The 24,403-nt window shown below is 46.3% G+C and overlaps 1 protein-coding gene across 1 annotated transcript in view; it reads right to left on the reverse strand.

Annotated features, from left to right (window-relative positions):
• ADCY5 (adenylate cyclase 5) overlaps nucleotides 1-21,552 on the reverse strand; it is a 201,494-nt gene extending 179,942 nt beyond the window's left edge. The window contains exon 1 of the mRNA XM_058809156.1: nucleotides 20,551-21,552. Within this exon, the coding sequence (XP_058665139.1) occupies nucleotides 20,551-21,552 (1,002 nt within the window). The remainder of the gene's footprint in view (nucleotides 1-20,550) is intronic.
• Nucleotides 21,553-24,403: the final 2,851 nt, after the last annotated feature.

The raw sequence follows: 24,403 nt of genomic DNA on the forward strand, positions 1-24,403 counted from the left end.
AAGGCTGACAATCCACTGTACCAATACTGAACCACTTCAGGGAGCAACCTGAATCAGTAACTGATCCTTCACTACAAATAATTTTTATCTGCTAGGATCCTCTACAAGGCACTCTCCTTTTTTTTTGGCTGCCAGAGACCACCAAATTATATCACTGTTATATAGGCTGCTTGTAAGTGAGCAGCCATGTCAGCTTCTGCTTGTAGATACCTTGTGTTCTTCTAGTGCCTTACAAATCTAAAGAGAAGCTCTCCCCAACCTGTGCTGAAACCAAGCCAAAGAGGCCATACATCCCATATTAAGCCCAAACCACACTCTGCTATTTGGAGAATGCAAATCCAGCCAAAGCCACAAACAAAATGGTTTGTTCTAAAATGCATTTCCAGATGGATCATGATGAATGAAGTACAGAACACCTACAAAGAGATTTTCATCTTCAAAAGGAACCAGTGCATCTGATCTCCCCAAAAACCAGGTCTGGGAATGGGGAAACTACGGAAAGGGAGAATACCTCTTTCTACAACAGAAATACTTCACACTCAGATGAATACTTTCCACCCACAGAACATAAAGCATTTTTTCTAAAAGCAAGCACTATTCTGGTTTCACTCAGAATAGCAGAAGCAAGGCATGTAAACCATTGCTCAGGGTCACACAACACAATATGGTATTGTCAGCTCTTTGACCTTGCTTTTCCAGTGCTTACCTTGCCCTATTGTGCTGCCTGGACAATGTGTTGATAGACAACAGGCTTTCTAATCCAGCAGAGCCCTGTAAATCACAGCTACCAGTCTGCCCACATGGTGCCTGGCTTTAACTGATTCAGGAGCTGGCGGCTGTTGCCAGCACAACACCAATGCAGGAAACCTCATCCTGTTCACACATTAACAGCAGGAGCCTTGCAATCATGACACAGCACACCGCTGGGAGTGCCACGCATGAATCACACTCACTTTGGATGCTGCTGGACACACACTCTCCTTCAGGACCAGAGAGGGGGTGTCAGTAGCTCACGTGGCTCACACAACTATGAATATCCCCGTGGTAAGGCATTTACCCTGGTTTCAGAGGGATTTCTTGATGCAAACAGATTCACAGGTATAATGCTGCTTTAGCACACTCTGAAAAAGCCAGAATGTGTGTGGATTACCTGACAATTCAAGGTCTCTCCTTTTTGCACTAATCTAGGCCTGGGATTTGGGTGTCTTCTTTAGGCAGATTGAAATCACAGCCCAAATCCCTGCAATGCTATCAGCACAAGATTTTAGTAACACCTTGCAGACTACATGCAAGGATCTCCCTAAAGAAAGCTTTGCTTGTATTCCAAGCCTCACAGCCTATCAAACATAATGCACAAAATCTTCTCCCATTTAGAACAACACTTTAACTAGGAAGGCTGTTTCCATGAGATGTGCACACATTTCAAAATGTAAATATAGCAGAGCAGGAAAAGAAAAAGGACTCTTTGACTGCTAATGAATCACCCTTGTTGAAAGCTTCCTTTGGGGCATTCTGCCATCTGAGTCACTTTGCTCTGCATGCTTCTTAGCTTGGCTCTCTCCAGGCTTCATTCACCTGACACACATCTCTCTTTAGGCTGTAGGGATACATGCCTCTGCTTCTGCAATTCTCTATTAGCCGGGCAATGGATGAATATATGGGTATAGATAATTTAAGGTGACTGTAAGGACAATGATGAAGGGGACACAAGCATTCTTTGAAACAGTATTTTTCTTTCAAGAGTAATGGTACAGTCAGAACAGCACTTGTATACCACTCCTCATCTTCAGGAGGACTTTGCTAAACATTAACCAGCTGCTCCTCATATCAGTTGTGGCATGGACTCTATAAACATGCATTAATTTCCTCATCAGTTTAACAAAGATGAAATTGATAAATTAAAATGAGTTGCTAGAGAGCAGCTTAAATTAAAGACATGCATGACAACTTGGGCCCTCTCAAGCCCTATGATCTGGCCTACCTGTTAACAGAGGAAATGTTACCTGCTTTCTCCTCTTTTGCTGTCACGCAATCCAGGTCAGATCCCATTAGTTAGATGCATTAAATCATATATTACCACTTCAAGGGCTGTGTTCTGGCCAGTTTCTCTCACACTGAATTCAAACACAATTTCACCCACACAAGCACTAACAAGCATGCTATGTGTCCTGTCTTCCCTTGTATCATCTCAAACTACCCTTCTCCCCCTTCCTCAGGTAATTTCAGATCCAGTCAGTTCCCAGATTTGGGTCTCCACATGCCACAAAAATATTTATTCTGCCACAGCAAGTGCTTCTTTTTGTGGCTGTGCAGGCTCATAGTGTGCATTAAACCAGACCAGAAGATTTCTCTTCTGCTGAGGAGAAATCACATCTGGTAGGCACATCCCTGACCAGCACTGCCTCCAATAGACCCCACCAGAGTTCCCTGTCTTAATGAACCAAGCTGTCACTCCCTCACCCTCAGCAGCTCTTTCCCTCCATCTAGCCCTGGCAGCCTCCACATGTTCCTTCTGCCAGAGGAACAGGCAAAACACGATTTCAATAGAAGCATGGGAAGAAAGCTGTGTGAAGCCTATCCTGTGCAAGAGCTCAAGACCCCACGGTCAGGATCTGCTTTAACACAAGATCCAATGCCCTCCAGGTAACTCTCCTGCACATAACCACTGATCTATGCTGGTGGACAAGGGCAAGCAGAGGGGAAAGTATTCTGCAGAGCACTTTGCTTCACCTCCTGAAGGTTTTCTGACATGGTGAGACACTGTGAAGCAGCCTGCACAGAGAAACTGCAGTACACCTGCTCAGCTGCCGGGCTGACTCACTGCCAGGGCCACACGAACATCGGCGTGACTGCGGCTCAATGACACTCCAGCCTCCCTTATTCCTGCTCCTGGAAACTCTGCATGGGCAAGAGGACATCACAGCACACTGTGGGAAGGCTTGATCTGCAAAGGTACCTCTGTCCAAGCCCACAGCTCAGAGCCTGGAAGAAGAGGTGGTGGCAGAAACACAAGGACAGGGCACGGGGCTGTGCCAGGAGAGTGCATTGGATGGATACTGAGCCTGGGATGACTGAGCTTGCTAGCAGCCTGCTGTGTTTACACTTATACAGCAGATGGTTCCTTTAAAACAGAAAAGCTCAAAACAGGAGGTAGCCCTACCACCAAGTTGTTTAGTGAAAGTTTCCTACAATTTTTCCATTGTCAGTCCCAGCTGAGAGATGTTTGTTATGGAGAAGTCACATGTGAAAAAAGCACGTGCACGCCAGGAAATCTCTGTGTTAGTCCCAATATAAGATCTGTCACAAGACACTGTGGGTCTCATTTTCAGAGTATTTCTTGCATTCAGCCCCTTGTCCTCTCCTCCTTTCATCCTCTTCTTTGAATTCTCCTTCATAAAATATTGAACAATCATTACCCACTCAGCCTGTTGCCATAAACCCACAGCGCCCTTCCAAGAGAGCAGCAGGTCTTGGGCACACTTGGCCCATTTTGGGGCCACAGCCAAGACTCTGCACTTCCCTGCATCCTACACAGAACACTACCAGACTGCTAATTCAGCTAGCTCACGAGATTTTGCTCAGCAGGCAACAGAGAGCACTTCACAATTCATTTTAATTGCAACTTCTTTGTAGTGTTTTCCTTGATTCAAGGGAGAGAAGAAAATTTAAAAATTGCTTGATCTAGTCCAGATTATAACTGATCCTTGCTTTCAAAAGGACACGTTTACTCTGAAAATAATAACTCCAAATGACATCTCACAGCTGCCTCTCCTCAGCTCCATGCAGCATCCTACTGATCCTCCTGGTTTCTCTGTCAGGCTGTTGCCCTTGCCTGTATGGATACAGGCTCACCAGCCTCCTCCATCTCAGCAAGGTGTTCACTGTCTCCTCACACACATTCTCTCTTTTACATCCCATTTTCATTTTGGCCCTTCCCAGGGTGCCACAGACCCAAATCCACCATCCCGTACATCTCACTTCTCAGCAGTGAAGAGAGGGCTGCCACTGCCTTCTCTTTCCATGGATGGCATGGAAGGGATGGGGAGCAGAGGAAAGCAGGCAGGCAGGACTGCAAGCACAGAGCTCAGCAAGGAATCTGTAGGGAAGCCATTAGCACCTCTCAGTGCTTGCCCTTTACCTGCACACCACAGACCAGGCCCTTCCTCTTCAGTCCAACACACAAAGAATTGCCAATAGTAACCTTATCCCTTTTGGTCCCTCACATTCAAATTTAAAGCTGCATTCCCACGAGTAAAAAACCCAAACAGACACCAAGCCTCAAAGTTGACTGTATTTCCTTTAATTCCTAGCAGAAGTCTGCTGTTCAGAGTTTAGTCAAAGGTACTGTGAGAACCCTCTCTGCTCTGCCACACCAATTTCCACTGCAGATCACATCAGTAATCAGCATGCTGTGGTATGCAGGAGTGGTCAGGCAGCTCATGCCTGTTCAAGTGCAGCTACATTCAAAAGTTGGACTGAACAGTAGGAAATACAGAAGCCCACAAGCTCATTATTTATTCTGTAGAAATGCCTAGAGGCAAGAGGAGGCAGTCACACTGTTTAGTCAATGAAAAATGCTCTTTAGGAAGATTTTAGATGTCTAAATTCACAAGACCCACTTGGGAACTTTCAGGTGCCTCAGGCATACCATGCTGAGAGCCAAGGCACCACAGGAAAGAATGGCTTTGGAAACTTCATTTCACATTTTAACCAATCCAGTGGGATGCAAGAAGGTTTTACTCCTTCCTCAGAGCTCTCCTAAGCTCCCTCATTACTGAGGCTGGAACACCAAAGGCCTCAGGAAGCCATAACCATTCCCTTTGTACTGCAAGGCAGATGGGTCAAGCCAACAGTCCCATAAATTCACCATGGCAAGTATGAGATGCTGCACAACATAACCCAACCCACTTTCTTCTGGCACCATGATCAAGACAAACTCTGTGCATGCTCATCCAGGAGGATCAGACCACCTCAAGTCTTCACCACACTCCTCAAACAGCCCAGCACAGAGAGGGACTTTGCTGGCTCAAGGGGCTGAGCTTGGATTTGACACATGATCACTGCAGAGGGCTCTAATGCAGCCTCCCAGGCACAAAGCAAGGAAATGCTCACAATCACATCTGTGCAAAAAAAAAAAGAAAAAAAATCTCACTATAACATATGCTGTTCCCTTAGGACAAGTTATTCTGGTCTGAAAACAAAACAAAAAAAAGGCAGCAACTTTTAGAAAACATAGCTAAATGAAAACAAAGCCCAGCCACCCTTTTCTGCACCTTCAAGGCAGATGCTAACACCCATTTGTGTATGCAACAGCCCCAGAACATGAACCAGCTCAGAGCACAGATATGGAAAGAGGTGCTGGCACAGCTTCCTTGGCCATTTCTGACAATGCGGTTTTGTTCTTCCATAAAGCTGTTTTGTTTAGGGCCTTCTTTGAAAATTCCATCATGACACATGTTCAAAGTGCCAGCATGGATAAATGTGCTCCTCCAGGATTATTTCACCATGGTTAATATTCCACCCCCCACAACCTCCTCAACCACAGTCTGTTCCACATGCTCATTACTTCACAAGGAGGAATATGCAGTCCTGTCCCACACAATTTCTGTCTGTCTGCCCCTGCTCCTCCCAAAAGCCACCAGTGCTCCTGGGGCAGCTGCTTTCCATGGATTTTGCAGCTGCTTTGTAGGCACCTGGGACGCCAGGGCTCACACATTCTTCATGAACTCCATGCTCCTCTGTGAATCACACGAGCCAGTGCTCCTGGTGACACAAAATCATGGCTCAATGCACACTCCTGCACAGAAAGTGTTTTACTCATCAGCACAACAGCCCAGGACCTCAGTGCAAGGAAGTAAGGAAGCACTTGAGTATTAATGCTGGCTAAGTAAAAAACCTCCTGATTTCCTCAGCAAAACAGCACTTGACCCACATTTTCTAGAAAGCAACAGCTTGCATGTTACTCTGTGCAAACTCTACTTAGAAAGAAAGAAAAACTGACCCACATTTGAACTGTCTCAGTAATCAGTGGTGCATAAAAAAGGCTCCCAAAGTAGCACCATTAACCCAGTGTGTTATCTCCAGTGGATGGGTTCTCTAAGACAATTTCACAGAGACTAATGCTGAACTTTTTCTTGCCTACAGCATCCACTCAAAGCAAAGCTGGCTACTACATATTCCCATCCATGTCCTGCTCGTGTCCTGCTTCTGGGGAAACAACCAGATTTGACCCCAAAAATATAAATCCTAAACTTCCAGCTTCCTATGAGGAGACACTGTAAAAGTATGACCTTTCAAGCATTCAAAACCAAACCTAGAGGTGTGATCCATGGAAGGTGCAATGAGGAAAGCCATTCAGGGAGGCCTGCACCAAAACTTCATTATTGATTTAACATGCAACATCTACACTTCTATGCCCTCCTCCTGGTCTCAATGACAAGTAGGTCTCTTCCAGTATTTTAATCCCTTACTTTTCCTATAATCATTGAGTATTCAGATGCAAGGTTTTTTGCCAGACTTTTCCTATTTGGTTTCATTTAAAAAATATTCTGGAACAGTTAAAATTTTGGTTAAGAATCACATCAAGTCACTTGATGCCATCTATACTCCAGCATACGCTCCAGAGCCATCATTGCTCACAAGCACACACTGGGTATCACAGATGTTTGAAGGGCCCCATCACTGTGGTGTCTAGCTCAAGAAGATGGATAACAGAAGAACTGCCCTGCAGTTTCCCACCAGCAGGTTCCTTTGCCAGGCACTGCCACTTGCAGAGCAGCTCATCAGAAACCAGCCCAATGCTCTGCTGAAAGGAGGTCAGAAACCAGCAGTGACAAAGCACATCAGGAGAGAAGGTGCTGGATGTGTGTGAGGCCCAACTGCAGCACATGGGCAAGTCATGGCCTGATTTGCCAGAAATAGGGATCATTTCCTCTGCAGCACTGCTAGCAGACCAGGCAGGTGGGCCAGGCAGAAGAAAGAGGCAGGATGCCAATGTAAGCCTGAAGCAAATTAAATATCAGAAGGCAGCAGGTTCCTTTGAGACTGCTTGGTTGCTCTTTTGGCAGAGGAGAAAAGCAAGCCATTAAAGAGGTAGAATACACCCGTGTCAACTTCATTTGCAGCACTAATTGCCATGCACGTGCACTAATTGCCCTCACATGAAGTGCAAGGGACTGGGCAGCACTTGAATCCCAGGCAGTAGGTGAATCTTCCAAAGTAGCACTTGTTGGATCATGCTCTCACCACACATTCCACTTGTACCAAATAAAAATGGAAGGAATCAGTGCAGTCTTGTTTTTTCATAAAGTTATCTAGTGCACCTTATTTAGAGACCAAAAAGGAAACTTCAACCAGACCACCAGAGATATTCAAAACATTAACAAAGTTTGGAGCTTCTTATCAAAGTAAGAGAAGGTAAGAGCCACTGAAACAAACCATTCCCTGCTGTCACTGTGGAGGACAGGGCAATGGAGCAGCCCATTCTATCCTGCAGCCACCTTCTGTGACTGTCTTTTCTTTTTTCAGTAATAGCAACACTATTTGATTGCTCTCAGTAAAAGCTGATGGCTGTCAGGGCTCATCCTAGTTACCTGCACAGGTAAAGTGCATCAGAAAAATAAACAGTGGTGGCAGGAACACAGAGCTGCAGTGCCTGGGGCTTCTCCTGGGGCTGTTTACACCACTGAGGAGGTGAAAGCAAGGAAAAACAGAGGGAGGGAGGACTGCAGCAGGTGGGCAGATCATGCTTGGCCATCCTCTCTCCTGTTTTGTTAAGGGTTTCCTGGAAAAACAGAATTGTGAGATTGAACAGATTGTCCAGACAAGCTGTGGGTGCCCCATCCCTAGAAGTGTTGAGGCCAGGATGGATGGGGGTCTGAGTGACCTGGTCTAGAGATGTCCATGCCAGGGGTGTTGGAATTGGATGATCTTTAAGGTCCTTTGCACCCAGCCACTTCATGATTCTACAAAAAAGGGGTTTATGTCCTTCCCTTCAGCCAAGTCTGAAAGCAACAACGTCCCTATCAGTATGGTAACATGTCCTTAACATCCCTCAGCTGCATTTGCTCCTAGCTCATTATCACTCCTTTCTCACTGGAGCACACCCACCCCTCTGAGCTGCTTGCTCAGGTGTGCATGTGCTCCTCCCAGACTGTTTTGGTCCAAATATATGGGCTAAACTAACTTTGGGTGAGTTGGGCTGCAAAAAACATTTCAGCTACTGAGTTTGACTGTTTGGCAGTAATGGAATTGCTGCTGAAGCACAGACAACTAAAAAACCCTGGAAAACCAGACTCAGTGATCCATTACCACATAAGTGAAGAAGAGAAAATGCACCTCTCACTACTAAAGTCTTTTTACAGTATTTCTTCCCAGTTTTTTTCCTCAGGACCTACAGAGAAGTCAGGCTGGGGAGAGAGACAGGAGGCACTGCAGGCACATCTTCCACCAGCGTGTCTGATCCACTGCAGGGTGCCTCGTACAAGGCAGATGCCTCTCAGTAATGTGAGGATTGATCAGTGTAAATCAGTCACTATTGTTCTACACCAGCTGTCCCTTCATACAGAAAAGCCCTGAGGGGAGTTAAAGGCATTTTGCAAGCAGCCAGAGGGAAAAAGGTATTTTTGGTGATAGGCAGGAGGCATTTAGATTCCAACTCATTTCTTGCTGTGCTAAAAATAAACTAAACAAGGCAACAACGACTTAGGGTATGGTTCAAAGAGAGGTAAGATTCCTTTAGATCTCATTGGGACAGGGAATGGCAGAGGGAGAAGTAAATACCATGGCCATTAAGATTCAAAAGTTAGTTGGCTCAGTCCTGGAAATTGCAGCTCTGCCTAAGACCACTGTTTGTGCAGAAGGCACCCTTCAGGGTTTTTTCCCTTCTACTCAAAGGAAATCAACATTTTCACACTGCCCAGACCCAAATGCTGTTTCAATGAGCAAGCCAATGTTACAATGCCACCCATTTGAAGGGAGCACAATATTTCTCCAATAAGCTTCAGCAGGAGGTTTGGCAGGCAGGGAGCTGTCACAGCATCTCCCCATGAGGTTTGACACACAAGATATGCTCATGTGGCAGCAAGGCACTGCCTCAATAGCGTATGGAGCATTGCAAATGGCTTCAACAGAAGGAGAGCTGCTGCAAACCAAAGGAGCTTCTCTCTGAAAGACACAGAGAGCATCACCTGCCACTTCTGTTGCATTCCAGGTGGCAGCCTGGCATCTTAGGCATACAGAATTTTGTCCTGATCCCAGCTGCTAAGGAATTGGCAATGGAAAGGTTTGGTCTCAGCCCCAAGCAAGAGGCCACGCTCTGAAAGCAGATCATTTCTCTGGGAAGGATGAGTTGTGAGCAGTCACCCCTTGCACAGAAACAGCCACAGAGGGGACACTCATGACCAGGCTCCTGAAAAGCAGCTTTGGAAATGGGGCCAAGGGCTGGCTAAACATGACAGATAAGCTCCTCTCTTGACTCTGTCCCTATCACAACCAGCCCCATCCCTTGCCAAGGGGGAAAGCACATAGCACAGTCACACTATCTCTAAAATAAATGACATACAAGGGCAATGCACTAAGCTAATAGTATAAAGTACTCCTCACTTACATAAGCTACAGCCTTAGCCTGAAGATATTATGGTAAAGATTGGTCTGTTCAGAAAAGTTCATCAAAATAAATTGAAGAAAATTATTTAAACCTGTGAGAACACTTCTTTTAACAAGCATAACTTTATTTAGTTTGCATTCCCTCTGGAAGTGAATTAAATTAACTAGGTCCATTTGCATCTAAAATAGACAAGTAAGGTGGTTTCAGCAGTGGACTACAGTTTCTGTATAGTGAGCTTTATATTGTGGTTTAACTAATCCACAGTGTTACCTTTCCTAGACATCATTCCTTGGACAAACCTTCAGTGTCACAACACAGCCAGATACTTGTTACCTGCATTAGGGAAGAAGGAAAACAAACTAACAAAAACAAAATTGCAGTTTCCTAACTTTCTCTCTTGAGATATGAAAATATTTTCAGGAAATACTTCCTTAAGTATTTGTTCACAGTCATTTCAACCACAGTGCAAGAGGCACACACTTTTAAGAGTCTCTGGAGTTCAAAGGAGTTACCTAAGCACAGCTGAGAGGGGCCAGGCACCAAAAGGAGGTCACCTGTGAAAGGATGTGTAACCTTCAAGCTTACAGCTTGTACTGCAGTGCTTCTGGGAAGGCTCCAGTCAGGAATGAGACCCAGCTGTGCCAGATGTCATTCAAATGCACAGTTTGTGACAATAGAGAACCTGGGTGGGGTGGGAACCAAAGCCAGGTGAGACAAGGAAACGAAGCACCAGTTTCATCTGAGAGCAGCCTGAGAGCTCTAGTCACACACAGCTCTTCTTTACTGCCTGCCCCTACCCAGGGCTCTGCTAAAACACCCACCAAGGAAACAAACACACCAGAAAGCACATCAGTGCTGCTGTGACCCCCAAGAGCACATACACAAAGGAGGGGTTTTTCTAGACTGGTCTGTGACCAGTAACTGCCACAAATGGTTTAGGCTGACTTGGTCTTGTCTTGGTGCAGCAGGATGGCATGGCTGAGCTCTGGAAGTATCCTTCAATCATATCATTTCTGGGTTTGTACCTTTCAAAAGTTATCAGTACATCTGTCATATCAAGGAGGTGGCACTTGTTCTAACACACCGACATGACTAAGAAGATAAAAGCCTGAGCTCTAGTCCCTCGTTTTCTTGGCTTGTCAACAGCCTTGCAAATTTCTCAGATATGATAGTAAACCCATATGCACAGCATCTATTTGGTGGTGTGCTGCTAAAAAGTCCAGAATAGACACAGAGCAAAGAAAAGTATTCAACATCAATTAAGAAGGCAGGAATGTAATTACCCGGTACAAAATCTGGGCATGATGTCAGAACCCCTTCACAACTAACACGTCCATCTGTGTTATATTTAAGTAGATGCCACCAACTTGAACAGAGAAATATCCCCAATATGTTCCATCACAGGGTATTAAAATCCTGTCTTACTAAGAGGAGAGAGGAAAAAATAAGTATTGGTTTGGTTCACAAACCACTGCAGATTGCTTTTTCAATTGACAAATACTATGCAATTCAGCACTTAAACCTTTTTTTTTAATTGAATGGAAGAAATTTTAAAGTGTAGGAGAATTGTTCAGTGGGTACTGTTAAATGAGCTCAGAAGTCCATCCTGGCCTTAAGATCCAGAGAGTTCAGCACTCACCAGCAGTTCCCACACTAGTAACCTACTTCATGTTCAGCGGCCTGAAAGACTGCATTTAGCTTTCAGCCTGAGTGAGACTGACACTGTGATTGCACATTCTCCCACCACACTGCACAGCCTCCTCTTTCCTTAGCACTGCACAGCATTTCTTCCTCTCCCTATGAGATTAAAGTAACCACCTGCCCAGAAAAGAGAGAAATCCCATTTAAAAGGAGCATCTTCATTAATAACATGTCCTTTGGTCCCCCCATTTGTGTGCATGAATACCCACACGTTAAAAGCAAGAACACAGACAGAAAGCTGCCATTGGGTGCCTCCCAGCAAGTGGAAAGAGTTCATCACTCAGCAAGCATGTCTGAGGAGCTCTGTCATCTGTGGGCTGACCAGCAAACTACTGTTTTTAGAAATACTGATTTGAGCAGTCCCTTACCACATTGCTGGCTCTAAGAACTCAGTTTGCAGAGCGAGAGGGACAAAGGGATCAGTGCTTGTAGCATTTAGTCCACAGCAGGGAGTTAAGGGAAGGAGGCAAGGCTTTTTCTGGAAGGGAAGATACAGCCAGGGAACTGTTTGCATCAACAACATTTTATGACAGATTCTTGCAAGCAATGTCACAGCCTTTTCTTCTGACTATGAAGTGAGACAGAATGTCTTATAGAAGCTGCAAACATATTTGAAGAATAAACAGTTTGCCTAAGTTGCCTGTTTGAGAGATCAATTTCTAATGTCTGGGGGGAAAAGAAAGACAAAACACAAACCTTTCTTTATTTCTATTCCCTCTGTGTTGCATCAGCACAGTTCTTTGTTTACTGTCTGCAAAGATGCACTCTGATACTAGTGGAATGTGTATATTGAATTTGAAGAGCAGCTTTAATTCCCAAAACTCAACCTCCCAAAAGCAAAGTTTCCCAGGAAAACACAGGATGATAGCCAAACACGGCAATACCACAAAGACCCAATTCACAGTAAAAAATTTGAAGGGTATTACATGGGTGTGTAAAACTTTTCATGAAAAGAAAAGGCAGTTTAATGTTTCATCTGGAAACTCATCACTCAAACTGCAGAAGAAGCAGTCTAGGTAAAGGAATTATAAACAAAATCAGGGCAGGATTGAGGATGCATTGAAATAGACTTCTCTTCTGCTATTTCTGCTGCTATGAAGTAGGAGAAGCCACAAATGATGACTATACAATGCACACTACAGACAGTCCTGATAACATCTTAAATACACAAATATGATTTGTGTTCCTGATGTCTGGGGAAGGGAATAAAGATACCTGGCAATTACATTAGTGTCATATAAATATGGAGAAAAAAGAACACAATGATATTTTATTTGCAGAACAAAGCCTGACAAAACAATGAAACATTCTATAGTGAGTGCTGCAACAAAAATCCTGCTAGGCATTAGTGAGGCCAGCCTGGCAACAGAAGCAATACTTTGGTGATGCCAGTGCTGCCTGTTAATTCTTCAGCTGTGGGGGGTCCTGCCAATTGTAAACACATCATTTTTGTGGTGCAAAACCATCCGTGTCTGGCTGAAGTAGCTCACAAGCTACACAAGCTTGTCTGCCCACCAGGCTCCTGGTGGGACAGAGCTTCTCAAAGGTTCAAGAGCAAGACTGGAAGTGCAAGGGGGAGCTTTAAAATGTGTTCAGTCCATTTCTCTGAGTGCCAGAACAAGACCCTCTCATGCTAAATTCTGCTGCAGGTCTGCTGAATGCTGCCATTGCTGTCCCTGCCAGTGATGAAACCAGCAGGAGTCAGCACCATCATAAAACATCACAGAGAGTTTACTGGGAGTGGTCCAGCTGCAGGTGCTAAAAAGCATTGAGTCTTGTCTTGGCCTGACAGCCATTTTATGTGTGACCTGTTTAAGTGCTAGAAACTTCAAACTTTCTTATGATAAGGTGAGAAGATTTAGGAGTTCAGGAGACAAATATTAAAATTCTTGTCTGTTTCCCACACCCCCTCATAACTAGATTATCCTTTTTAATATCTTTGGGGTTGTGTTTTTTCATTCACATGAGATTTCCCCTTGGGTTTTTACCTAGCCTAAGGACTCCATAATAATGAATCAAATTAAGTTTCTGGCAGCAGTGGGTTACGTCTCAGGTAAAGACAAAAAAATAATATTTTTTTAAAAGTATCACCAATGTCAAAACAAAAAGAAGAAAGAGCATCCCATGGATGAAAGATATCACAAGTTCAGATCACTAGGCTAGACTTCAGAGGGAGGGAAGGAACTAACACCGAGCCTATCCCACATCAAAACACAGGACTTGCAGGAGATGAAAAAGTCACACAGCAGTTAGACAGGAACCCCACCCATTTCCCAGAAGCTGTAAATCTTCACATTCCTTGCACACACTCTGTCACTGTCCTACCCCTCTGGGCCATAAAAAACCAACATCATGAAATCATGTAGCAGCTCCAGAGAGGTGCTGGTGCACTCCAGCTCCCTCAGCACCACCTCTTCTGGGCACAGATTACCTGTGCAAGGTGCCATGTAAACCCTACACACAGAGCAGATGGGAGGACAAACCTTGCCCAAGGCTGGTAAAACCTGGAGCCCTGTCTCCTACCTCCTCAAACAAAACTGGGTATTTTCTCTGAACCATACCCACCTGCACAGGGAAAAAGAATGAACAAACAAAAAACAAAAAAAAGCCAACCAAACAAAAAAAAAAAAAACAAAAAAAAACCAAAAAAAAACAAAAAAACAAAACAAAAGCAACCCAAGAAAATGAAAAAGAAAAAAAAAAGAACAGAAAAAAAAATTTAAAATAAGTAAAATGAGACAAGAGGAAGAAAAGAGATGAGAAGGAAAAGAAGAAAAGAGAAAGACAGGAGCTGTTCAGAGCATGGGTTCTCAGAAGCCATTACCAGCTACAGGGTGGATCACTTGACCACACACAGAGAATCTACTGTCAAAATAATTTTGGTTTTTACCTCTCAGTTCTTCAGGTGTTGCTGGGAATTTTTCATTGCATCTTCTACCAGCAGAGAAGGAAAATTCTTTTAGCTTGATTAGAAAATGAGAGTAAATGTCCAGTAGTACCAAAACATGATGACCAAACCAGGTATTACCGAAAGACTGTAACTACACCAGCAACTGCAATGGCTAAAAAGACAGCAACTGTTCCACTTTTCTTAAAAGACAGAGAGGGAGCCATGTACATGACTGAAAGATTAGCTAATCAGACACAAATTGAATGCATTTGGAGAACAGCCTGGTGCCCAAAGTTCACATTCCAGCTGGGCTGAGTCCCAGTGCTCTTCCAGCCCAGACCTTGGCAGCACTGCCCACACCACAGTGGACTCAGAGCAAAAGGGCATTTGGGAAGCACTGGGCTATTCAGGCTCCAGGAGGGCACAACCAGCTCCAGCGAGCCTTTAGCACCAGGATAATCAGCATTTTATATCCACTGCTGCTCAGATTTATAAATCATCTGAATGCGGTTAATCACAAAAGCCCTCATAAATAAGATGTCCTGCCTTAGACAGGTGTCTGACAGAGAGCAGGGGTCAAACGAAGCCATCGTGCCCAGGACACTGAAGGACAAGTCAATGGCTGCTTTCTAAGATTAGGGCAAGGAAATTTGTCCTTCTGCCCCCAGTACCTTCATGAATCCTGATGTTGCTCTGAAGTATCTTCACCTCCCCAGAAATAAGCAGAACTAGCACACCCTGCCTTTTCAAGCATGCCATAAAAGTGCCTAGAAGAACAAGTCTTTTTGCCATGCACCTCAATCACCCCCATTAGGTTTTGTCTTGAATTCACCAAGATCCAAGCCAGTTATAAAAAGTGTGATTATGACCACAAGGCTGAGAGAAATTACTCAAATAGGTCAGTTTATAAAGACAGCAAACCTATTAAGAATCCAGGAACACAGGGAAATTAGACACATAGCACTCTATCACACTAACAGGTTTTGATACTGGTGAACATTACAGTGAAATAATAAACTAATTCATGGTGGGGGGAAGGAGGATTAAGCAAGGGGGTAGATTAGTAGGTGGCAGAATCATAGGGTAATTTAGGAGATAAGAAAAACAGATATGCCTTTGTAAACCTCAAGCAACACATGCCCAAGAGATAAAGACAATATTCTTACAAAGGACTAAATTGATACACAATACCTCAGGGATTTACTTAATTACTTCTATTACAGAATTACCCTAGGGAGGCAACTAGCAATGCAACAGTTACTGAATATTTCAGGTTGCCATTTTTTCCCTTGAACAGCAGATCACAAATCAATTTTCACTAACTTTGGTGCACCTGCTGCTCAGGCAGATTCTTCAGTAGTGAGCAGTGCTAGAGCTCTTCTCCCTGCACGAGAGCCCCACTGATTGATTGATATATAATTGATATATCAATGTTCATGCAGAACAGGGCATTAAGTGCTATTTGAGGCACCCAGTAGCTGAGCACCTTAAAAATCCCATCCTATACAAACATTACTCAAACCTATTTTCCAAGTGGACAAAAGTCAAACAAGCAGCACATAACCACAGGAGAGCTGACACACAGATCCATCTGCATTCCAGGTGGTTCATCTCTCCTTCCTGATGAATAAAGACAATGCTGCTTGGAGACAATGAAAGCACAGCGCAAGGACTTGATTAACACTCTGCTGAGAACCTGTCCCTAAATCAGTCATCACTCACATGTAGCAGGCATGCTGAGGCTGAGATGGAACACACAGTACTTCTCCTACCCTGTGACTAACTTCTTGCTGAATGCCATTCAAATTGCCAACTGGAAAGCATCTCTACGAGGTGCTAGGAGATCGCCACAAGATTGGAGTCAATTCGCTGTTCCAGTAAGGAATTGTTTTTAGCCCTGCTGAAGTGAGTTTGTTTATGAAGAGGAGAGAGACTGGTTCTCATAGCACCAACATCTTCTGAGAAACAGTTAAATGCTGAAATGTTACACTTTCAAGAGAGCCACCATGCAGATACAGATCAATCATCGACCCTTAACATGCACTGACAGAGAGAAAGGCCAACACACTGACACTTCTCAGAAGTGAAGGATGAGGGGTACTAATGTAACATTGTTATGATGGAGACATGGAAAAGGATCGAGCAAGGAGTCCTGAATCAGAGAGACAAACCAAAGACATGTGCTGAGGTAGTTTGCTATCAGAGAACCTTTGCAGCAGGTTTGCAGTAGTATGTGGGGAGAATGGAGATCACTGCATTTCAGTTTCTATTTCAATGAGGTTACTGACACAAGACAAAAAATAAAAGGTATTTATTTTTCATGTATCTTACCAGTCACCCACTCACACTGAGTTAATAAACTACAAAGACTTAACTGTATCCTTGAACATGAACGTCAGAAAGTTACAATAAAACAGGTTTGGATGGGAAAACAGGAGTAAATCTAACCTCAGTCCACGGACTTGTTTGATGTTTGTATATGGCATTCTTATCCCCTACTCCTGGTCCCCCACTCACTCCCACACACAATTCCCATCCCTTTTCAAGTCTGATTCAGAGTCCAATAAACTCTTGTGAAATTCCCTGTCCCTTAGCCCATAGTGTTACAAAAATGCCAGTGCTTACTCAAGACTCTCAGTGCTGAGGGCAGCTGTCTCCTCACATGACTGCAGCTAAGCATCTGCAGCCCACGGGCTGAGCCTCTGCCCATGTGCCCATACAGGCCCGTGGGTCAGCTGGGCAGCTCGCTCTGAGGCGCTGGGAATAAATCTCACTGTTATCTCGGCTGTGAATGCAAGGCAGACTGCTGATAAACAGTACACTTCTTTCCCAGTTATGTATTAGAAAGCCCCATTCACATGTAAAGTAATGCTTGCGTGAATTCTAGAGTTTGAGCGTGTTTTCAGAGCCTGGAAGTGCATCAGAGCCAACACATGGAAAAGGTGGCCTGAAAAGAGACACAGGCCTTAGATCTCTTACATGCAGAGAGACGACCACACACTTCCATGCAGTGAAACATATTTGTAATCTGTCCCAGAATAACACAAGAACATAAACCTGAAGACTAATACAGTCATCCCCTCCCCAATAAATCCAAAACCAGTTTCTCTAGAGCTAACTGATCACAGGAACAAATGAAAAGCCCCCTTTTAAGCAGTCAGAATCTGTAGTTGGTGGAGCATCACCTATTCACTGTGTTTCGCTTCCAGCATGCTGCCTTTGGAAACAAGTAAATTCCCAAACACGGGATTTCTTTTTCCTTCCTCCCTCAGCACTGGATAACTTTTTAATATACGGCAATAATTAGTACTTCTTTATTCCAATCAAAGTTCAATTCACGAGGCCAGTATCATCGCCTCTAGCTGATCAGACTCACGGAGGTACCAACAATACTCATCTTTTTGACAGAGGTGCTTTCTCTTTTGGAAGACAGACTCCTCCAAGTAGCAAAGACAAGTTAGAGCCTATTTTCCAAATCCAGTGATTACAGAAGAATTATTTTAAAAAGCAGCTCAGTTAAGACTGAACAGTGACAACTACTTTTGCTCCTGTCACTTTATGGATTCAGAAGCTGCAGACTGCATTAACCCTTCCATGAAGTCTGACTAGCATAGCCTTGGAGCAGAGAGTTTGGGGACAGAAAAATCCAGCAATGATAGGAGAGGATAATTCTGACAATAAACTCATGCACCCTCAGCTAGGGAATACAGCAAGCTGCCTTTCCCCCAAAAGGGACCTACTACCAAGAATTCCACTCTCTTGAGAAAGAGGAGTTTTTAACAGGCTCCAGAGCCCTATAAAAGTGCTCAGGAGTCAACACAAGAGTCACCCTGCCTTAAACATCAGTGGATCATAACTACGGTGTATGATTTCTCCTGGTTTGGAAACAATTCAGAGAGGATTTAAAGCAAAAAGCTCCAACAAAGTAAAACTTACTTAAGCATTACACTTTAAAATGCCATGAAAAAGAGAGGAAAGCTGATATACATCCTAACCAGCCTTTCTTCTGTGACTGCTGGATGTAAAGTACCATCTGGTGACAAAGGCACTCACATCCACTCCTGCTCCACAAAACCCAGGCTGATGTGACTGCCAGAGTGAAGTCAGAGAAAACATTTTAACTCACTCTTCTTGACATATCTGGTCTTCACCTGCCTTTGCCTCTGGTAGTTTGAAGGAGGAAAACAGGGTTTGTGTGCATTAGCGGGGCAGAGCTGAACACAACTGATTTCCACAGCAACGAGATACAGCCCCGGTGAAGAAGGCCTGTTAGTAGCTGTCAGGCAATGTGCTCAGCAGAACAGATTTTCTATCAGACAGCTAGAGACAGCAGCTCGTGTTCGTACACAAATGTGTAAGGAATCTGAGCTTGGCCTTGTACAGCCCCACTGATCCAGCCCATGCTATGCCAGTGCAGACCACAGCAAGATAGAGACTGTGTAAGTAGGAAAAATAAACAGGCAGTGTGGAGAGATGCTCTCCCTTTGAAGACAAAGTAAAAGTGCTCCTAGGACATTACTTGTTAACTGAACATTTATTGCCAAACCATAGGAAAACCCCAGCATCACTATGAAAGCAAAAGCAACTGTGCAATGCACAGATTTGTGCATGCTGCACCATCACCTACTGCCCATGCTTCTACCTTTGACAAGTGCACATTCACACTCGAGCCAACCTCTTACAAACAACCTGCTATTTGGGACAGGAGGGAGCTGAAATTGTTCCAAATTTTCTACTGAGGGAGTCAATCATTTGGCCTTTGTAGTTTAGGCTCCTTCCTACTAAAATACAGTTACCAGCATTTTCCAACGCAATGATATTTTATTCATTTGTTAGTATGCTCCAAACTCTGCTCATAACAGACTGCTAAATCTTCTAGCAGCAATCATGACGGGATTTGCCTTGCCATGTAAGGATGCAGTCTCCAAACACACTGATTTCAACAGGACCAGTCTCCGTTTATAAAGCAAAAAGCACACATGAGGCTTTGCGAGACCAGAGCCCCAGTGGAGAATAGCTGAGGCCATTAGCAAACTTTTTCAAGTCAAGCAGAAAAACACCAACTGTCCCACTCACAGTGTATGCTCTGCTGGAAATGCACAAAAAGCCATTTATATCAAACATAAGAAGAATATGTCACGTACAGTTTATAAAAATATTTGTAACAAACTAAGAAAAAAGCCAGAAACTCTCCAAGTAGGCTTAACGAGGCTGTGGGGAGAAGAGAGTAATTTCATGGGCTATTTTGTATAGCAAAACAGTGACAGCCTCATTCTGACAAGGTTTTGTTTAAGTCCTACAACTTTTCTTGCCATTGCAATAGGTGGAACTCAAAACAACTCTGAACTAAGATTCAAAGCAGGCGCTGAGCACGAGGCTTTATTTTGTGTTATGTGTTAGGGATGTAAAACGACCAAACACCTGATTTTAATAAACAAATCCTTGGTAACACACAAGTATCAGGGCTGACTGTGACAGGCTCATCCTTGCTCAGAGTCTTGCACATCAGAAGGATGACAACTGCCTCACAGCTTCAATATTTTACATGTGGTAAGCTTACAGCACGAGTCCCAAGGCTGCCTGCCTCACTTGAAGAGTGGCGCCTTGTACTGCTGTTGTTTATACAGATATGGTAATTAAAAATTGCACTGTAATGCATTTGATAATAGTCTTATTGTTCCCGTGAACTGAACTGCTTCAGTTAAACATGATACCACAGCTAAATAACAACCTGCATTTATACTTTTTTTGGTACTTTTTATCCCGCCTGTACAGGAACTCTGGGCTTTTTCACCATAGAGATTTCCAGCACATCTCAGAGAAAAACACTTTCCTGCTAAACCAAAAGCCTACCCCACATTCCCATGGAGCATGCTCTCCTAAGGTGCCTAAGCTCTGTGCTAACACTGAACCCGGAGTGACACACAAAGATAACCTCTACCTTATCAAAACAGCCAGACTTTCTACACCTTTCTCAGTAAAACAGCAGCGTGCTTGGATACTGTTCCACAGGTGTGCTTGGCACTGGGCTGTTTACATTGAATTCAACTGAAGGGCACCAGCAGGGCTGACAGTGCTGGAGCAGCCGTCATGGGAACCCAGTAAGACACACACTTCTTGTATGTTTAGAGCCTTAACGTGGAGCAAAAACGAGGGAACACCACAGCAACGAAAAAAGCAAGATTACAGGCTAGCCCTGCACACCATCCCACCCAGCAGCAGGTAACCTAGGAGTTCAGCTGAAAGTCCTGCCAACCTTCCAGCACCAAGCAGGCCTGTGGAAGTCAGAGCACCCCACTTCCCCCACCCTTCAATGCCGAGCACACATCCAAACCATTCAGGGCTCGCCTACCTGCTTCAGGAGGAACTTATCCTCCGCGTTGATCTTGAGGGAGACGGCCAGGTGGATAGCGGAGAGCACCACCCCGCTGATGACCGCGGCTCTCATGCGCACCGGCAGCAGCGTGTAGATGCTGTAGATGAAGAAGACGGTCCACCAGATGCCCTCGGAGGCGCTCCTGGGCCACACCAGCAGAACCCCTACCACTTGCACCGCCAGGATCACCAGGATGACAGAGTAGCACGCCAGCCACATGTGGTCCTGGTGGAAGTTGTTGCGGTTGCACACCATGCACAGCACCACCATCAGCACGATGGCCAGGGAGAGCACCACGACATAGGATACCTCATAGCGGCCGTGCGCGGCATGGAAGATCAGCATGACCACACAGACCAGCACCAGCACGGCCATAAGCATGGTGAGGCTGCTCTGGTTTAGCCGAAAGAAGTAGCGCTGATAGAGACGTTCCAGTTTCTCAGACTGGAACTTCTTGGACCTGAAGATTTGTAGCAGGCTACTGCAACAACTGCCCATGGAGAAGGCCGCCTCGGAGTCCCCCTCGTCCCCGTCCTCTTCCTCCAGCTCCTCAATCTTGGCCTTGATGCGTTTCTCGTCCAGCCCCAACTCCACCGAGCGGGGCCGTACCTCCCCCTGCTCCCCCAGCTGCCGGGGGCTGGCATTGTTGGGGGCAGCGGGGGAATCACTGCCGGGCGGGTGCCGGGACCGGTGACGTCGGCTGTCGTCACCGTGCTCCTGCCAGGCGGATTTGGACCTAAAGCTCATCATCCTGCAGCCGCTCTCCCCGCGGTTCCGGGGCTCGTAGTCTTCCTCGCTCCTCCACCTGCTCGACATGCGGGAGGCCTTCTTGCCCGAGGACCTGTTGGGAGGCGGCGGGTAGGAGTAGCCATTGGCCCGGGCCTCCGCCTCGCCCCAGGCTGAGCGGTGCTGCTCGGTGCCTGCCCAGGGCGCGGGACCGCCGAAGCCCGGGGGGCTGACGCTGTTGGACCGGGACATGCCCTGAGGAGCGGGGCCGCGGGCGAGGGGATGACCACCGGGCAGGCGCAGGGGACGAGCCGCCGGGAGAAAACGCCAAAAGGCAGCGGGGAAGGAGAAAAAAAATGAAGGGGAAAAAAGGAAAAAAAAAAAAAAAAAAAAAAAAAAAGAGAAAGAAAAAAGGCAAAACCCGCAAACGTCCCCAAAGTCTCCGGAACGGCCGGGCGCCCCCAGAGCCGGGGTGTCCCCGGCGGGACGCTCAGGGCAGTCCCATCGCCGGCCCCGGCACTTGGACACCACCGAGCGCGCTCGGCACCGCGGGCACCGGGACGGCCCCGGCTCACGGCCGCTCGCCCTCAGCCGCGCCGTGGCGGCCGCAGGGGCTCGGGGCGCCGCGGGGGAGCCGCATCGCAGCGCGCCCGCACCGCTCCCGCCCGGCCCCCGCCGCTCGGGGCCGGGCGCAGGGCGGGCGCTTCGCCGCGGGCCGGTCGGCGGGGAGCGGGCGGAGGCTCAGGCTCGCAGGGATGCGGCAGCCGGCGGCGGCGGGAGCATCCCCTGCCCGAGGGGCGCGGCGGGGGGGCTGCCCGGGACGGACCGGGCTGCGGCGGCGCTCCCGGCTCGCCTCGCCTCCCAGCGGCGGAGCCCCGGCGGTAAGGCACGGCCGGCGGCAGCCGCGCCGCTCATGCACCCGGCCGCCGCTCCCGCTACGCCGCGGTGCCTTCGGGCGGCCGCAGCGCCTCTCCCGCGGGCACCGGGGGAGAGGGGAGAAACCGGCAAATCGGAAAAATCGGAAGGGTAAGGGGAAAGAAAAAAATTCAAAAAAACCCGAGCGGGGGCGGGGGCTCGGCGCTGCCTCCCCCGCGCTGCCGGCGGTGCCGGTGCCGGAGCGGGGCTGTGGCGGTGGCTGTGGCGGCCCCGCGCGCGGCTCTCCCGGGGACGGCGGCGCCGCGTCCCGGCCGCGCTTTGTGCTCCCCATTCAGCCGCGCGCCGGCCGCGCCGCCCCCGCCCGCCCCCATTGGCCCGGCCCCGCCGCCGCGCGCCGCCATTGGTCCGGCCCCGCCGCGCCCCGCCAATGCGCGCGCACGGGGCGGGGCGCATTAACCCCTTCGGCGCCGCGCGGCTGCGTCGCGCCCGCCCCCGGCAGCGCCGCACGGGGCGAGCGGGGCCGCTCCGGGCGCTGCATCCCAGCTCCGGTGTCCGGCAGGCTGCTGGGGCATCACGCACCGGGGCCGAACTGGCGAACAGAGGAAAATCATGCCGCAGAAAGCCCTCCCACAACAGCAGCACCTGTTATTGGACCCACCTTAACGCAGAAATTAAGGGTAAAATACACGCACAGGTAGCTTTACCTTGTTTCTTCAACCACTTAAGCTACAGACCGACAGCGCTGTGACGCCATTCTATGGCATGTTCCCTAACCTGGGAGTGAGGCATGACCACACCATAGCAGTTCCCAGCAAGTTTCCATCTCCAGACTCTTCCACAATGTTCTTTCAGGTGAAGCACTCTTTCTGCAGATGCAAGTCAGCCAATTAATGATTTACAGTGTTTTGAAGGTAAGCATCATATGTACTAAGAATAATATTATTGCCTGATGTTCTGCATCATGTTTTATTAAAAACAAACTGTCAAATCAGATAACTGCTTGGCTTAAGTTGCTGAAACTGGTAATTGTCCAGATGTTTGATCAAACATTGGAAATCCCTGCTCACAAGTAGTCCTTAGCAGTAGCAGTGCTGAAGCTGTGGTTATCAAGGGACACAGATAAGCAACGTTTGTAGAGAGGAAATATTGCTGGACACAGTTGGGGAAAAAAAGCCAAACCGGATAACCTTCCAAACAGAAGTCCTTCACGTGTCCTTTACACGTGCAAGTAACTCCACAAACTACAGCAATTTAGGCCTTTGTGCATTTCAGTGGTTTGTAAAACCATATGCTGAATATTCAGCAGCTTCTTCTGCAGAGCATCTTTTATTTACCAGGAATTCACAGTTAAAGAATTTTCCCTAAAACAATAAAACTGTTACAGTGGGGCTCACTTCCAGGGCACTTTCCTGACAGATGCTACACACTGCAGCTGATCACAACTGGACTTACAGTTGGCTTCCCATGAGGATACATTTTTATGTACAAATACCACTGCCCTTCAGATGGAATTTATAATTTCTTGTGATATTGTACAACACTGTCACTATCCATACACTACTTTTGTTCTGCTTGAGTAAAGCAACACTCAAGAATTATTGTGTAGTTGACTACTCTGGTTGAACAGTGCCTGAACCCAAGGGATAAAGACAGTAAAACAATTCTTCAGTGAGCTGCAAACTGGGACAGGTCTTTTTGTTTTGTGCACAAAGTCCCACTCTGGAGTTCTTCTCTCAAAGCCAGCAGTGAAAGATCTCACTTTTTCACAGTAAAACCAAGTAAAAGGAGAAAGGTGATCCATAAAATTGGTGACCCTAAAATTAATTCTGCTTCACAGAAAGTTACTATCAAGGCATGTGTAAAAACCAAGGACATTCAACATCCACATCTTGATACATTTCATTCTACATATCAACAAAGCATTGCTCAGATAAAAGACCAAGTAATTTTAAGATTTTTATGTTTCACCACTGGGACTAAATGAGGTTTTGCTTATCTTTTGCATCATGGAAGCCTCTGGAAGCCTGAATCCTTGGCAGGACTCCAGTCACAGTAAGCTACAGCCCCTTCTCCAGGAAGTTTATATACAGAGGTATCAGGAAAAAGGTAGTTTCAATTCTACCATTCATGTTTCTTTTCACTATGCATACAGTGAAAAGAACATGCAAAACATACAATTTTGCTTTTCTGTAATGTTATAAAAATTGATGCCTAATCAATTTTAGGG

The sequence above is a fragment of the Ammospiza caudacuta genome, chromosome 8, assembly GCF_027887145.1.
Source record: "Ammospiza caudacuta isolate bAmmCau1 chromosome 8, bAmmCau1.pri, whole genome shotgun sequence".
Lineage (NCBI taxonomy): Eukaryota > Metazoa > Chordata > Aves > Passeriformes > Passerellidae > Ammospiza > Ammospiza caudacuta.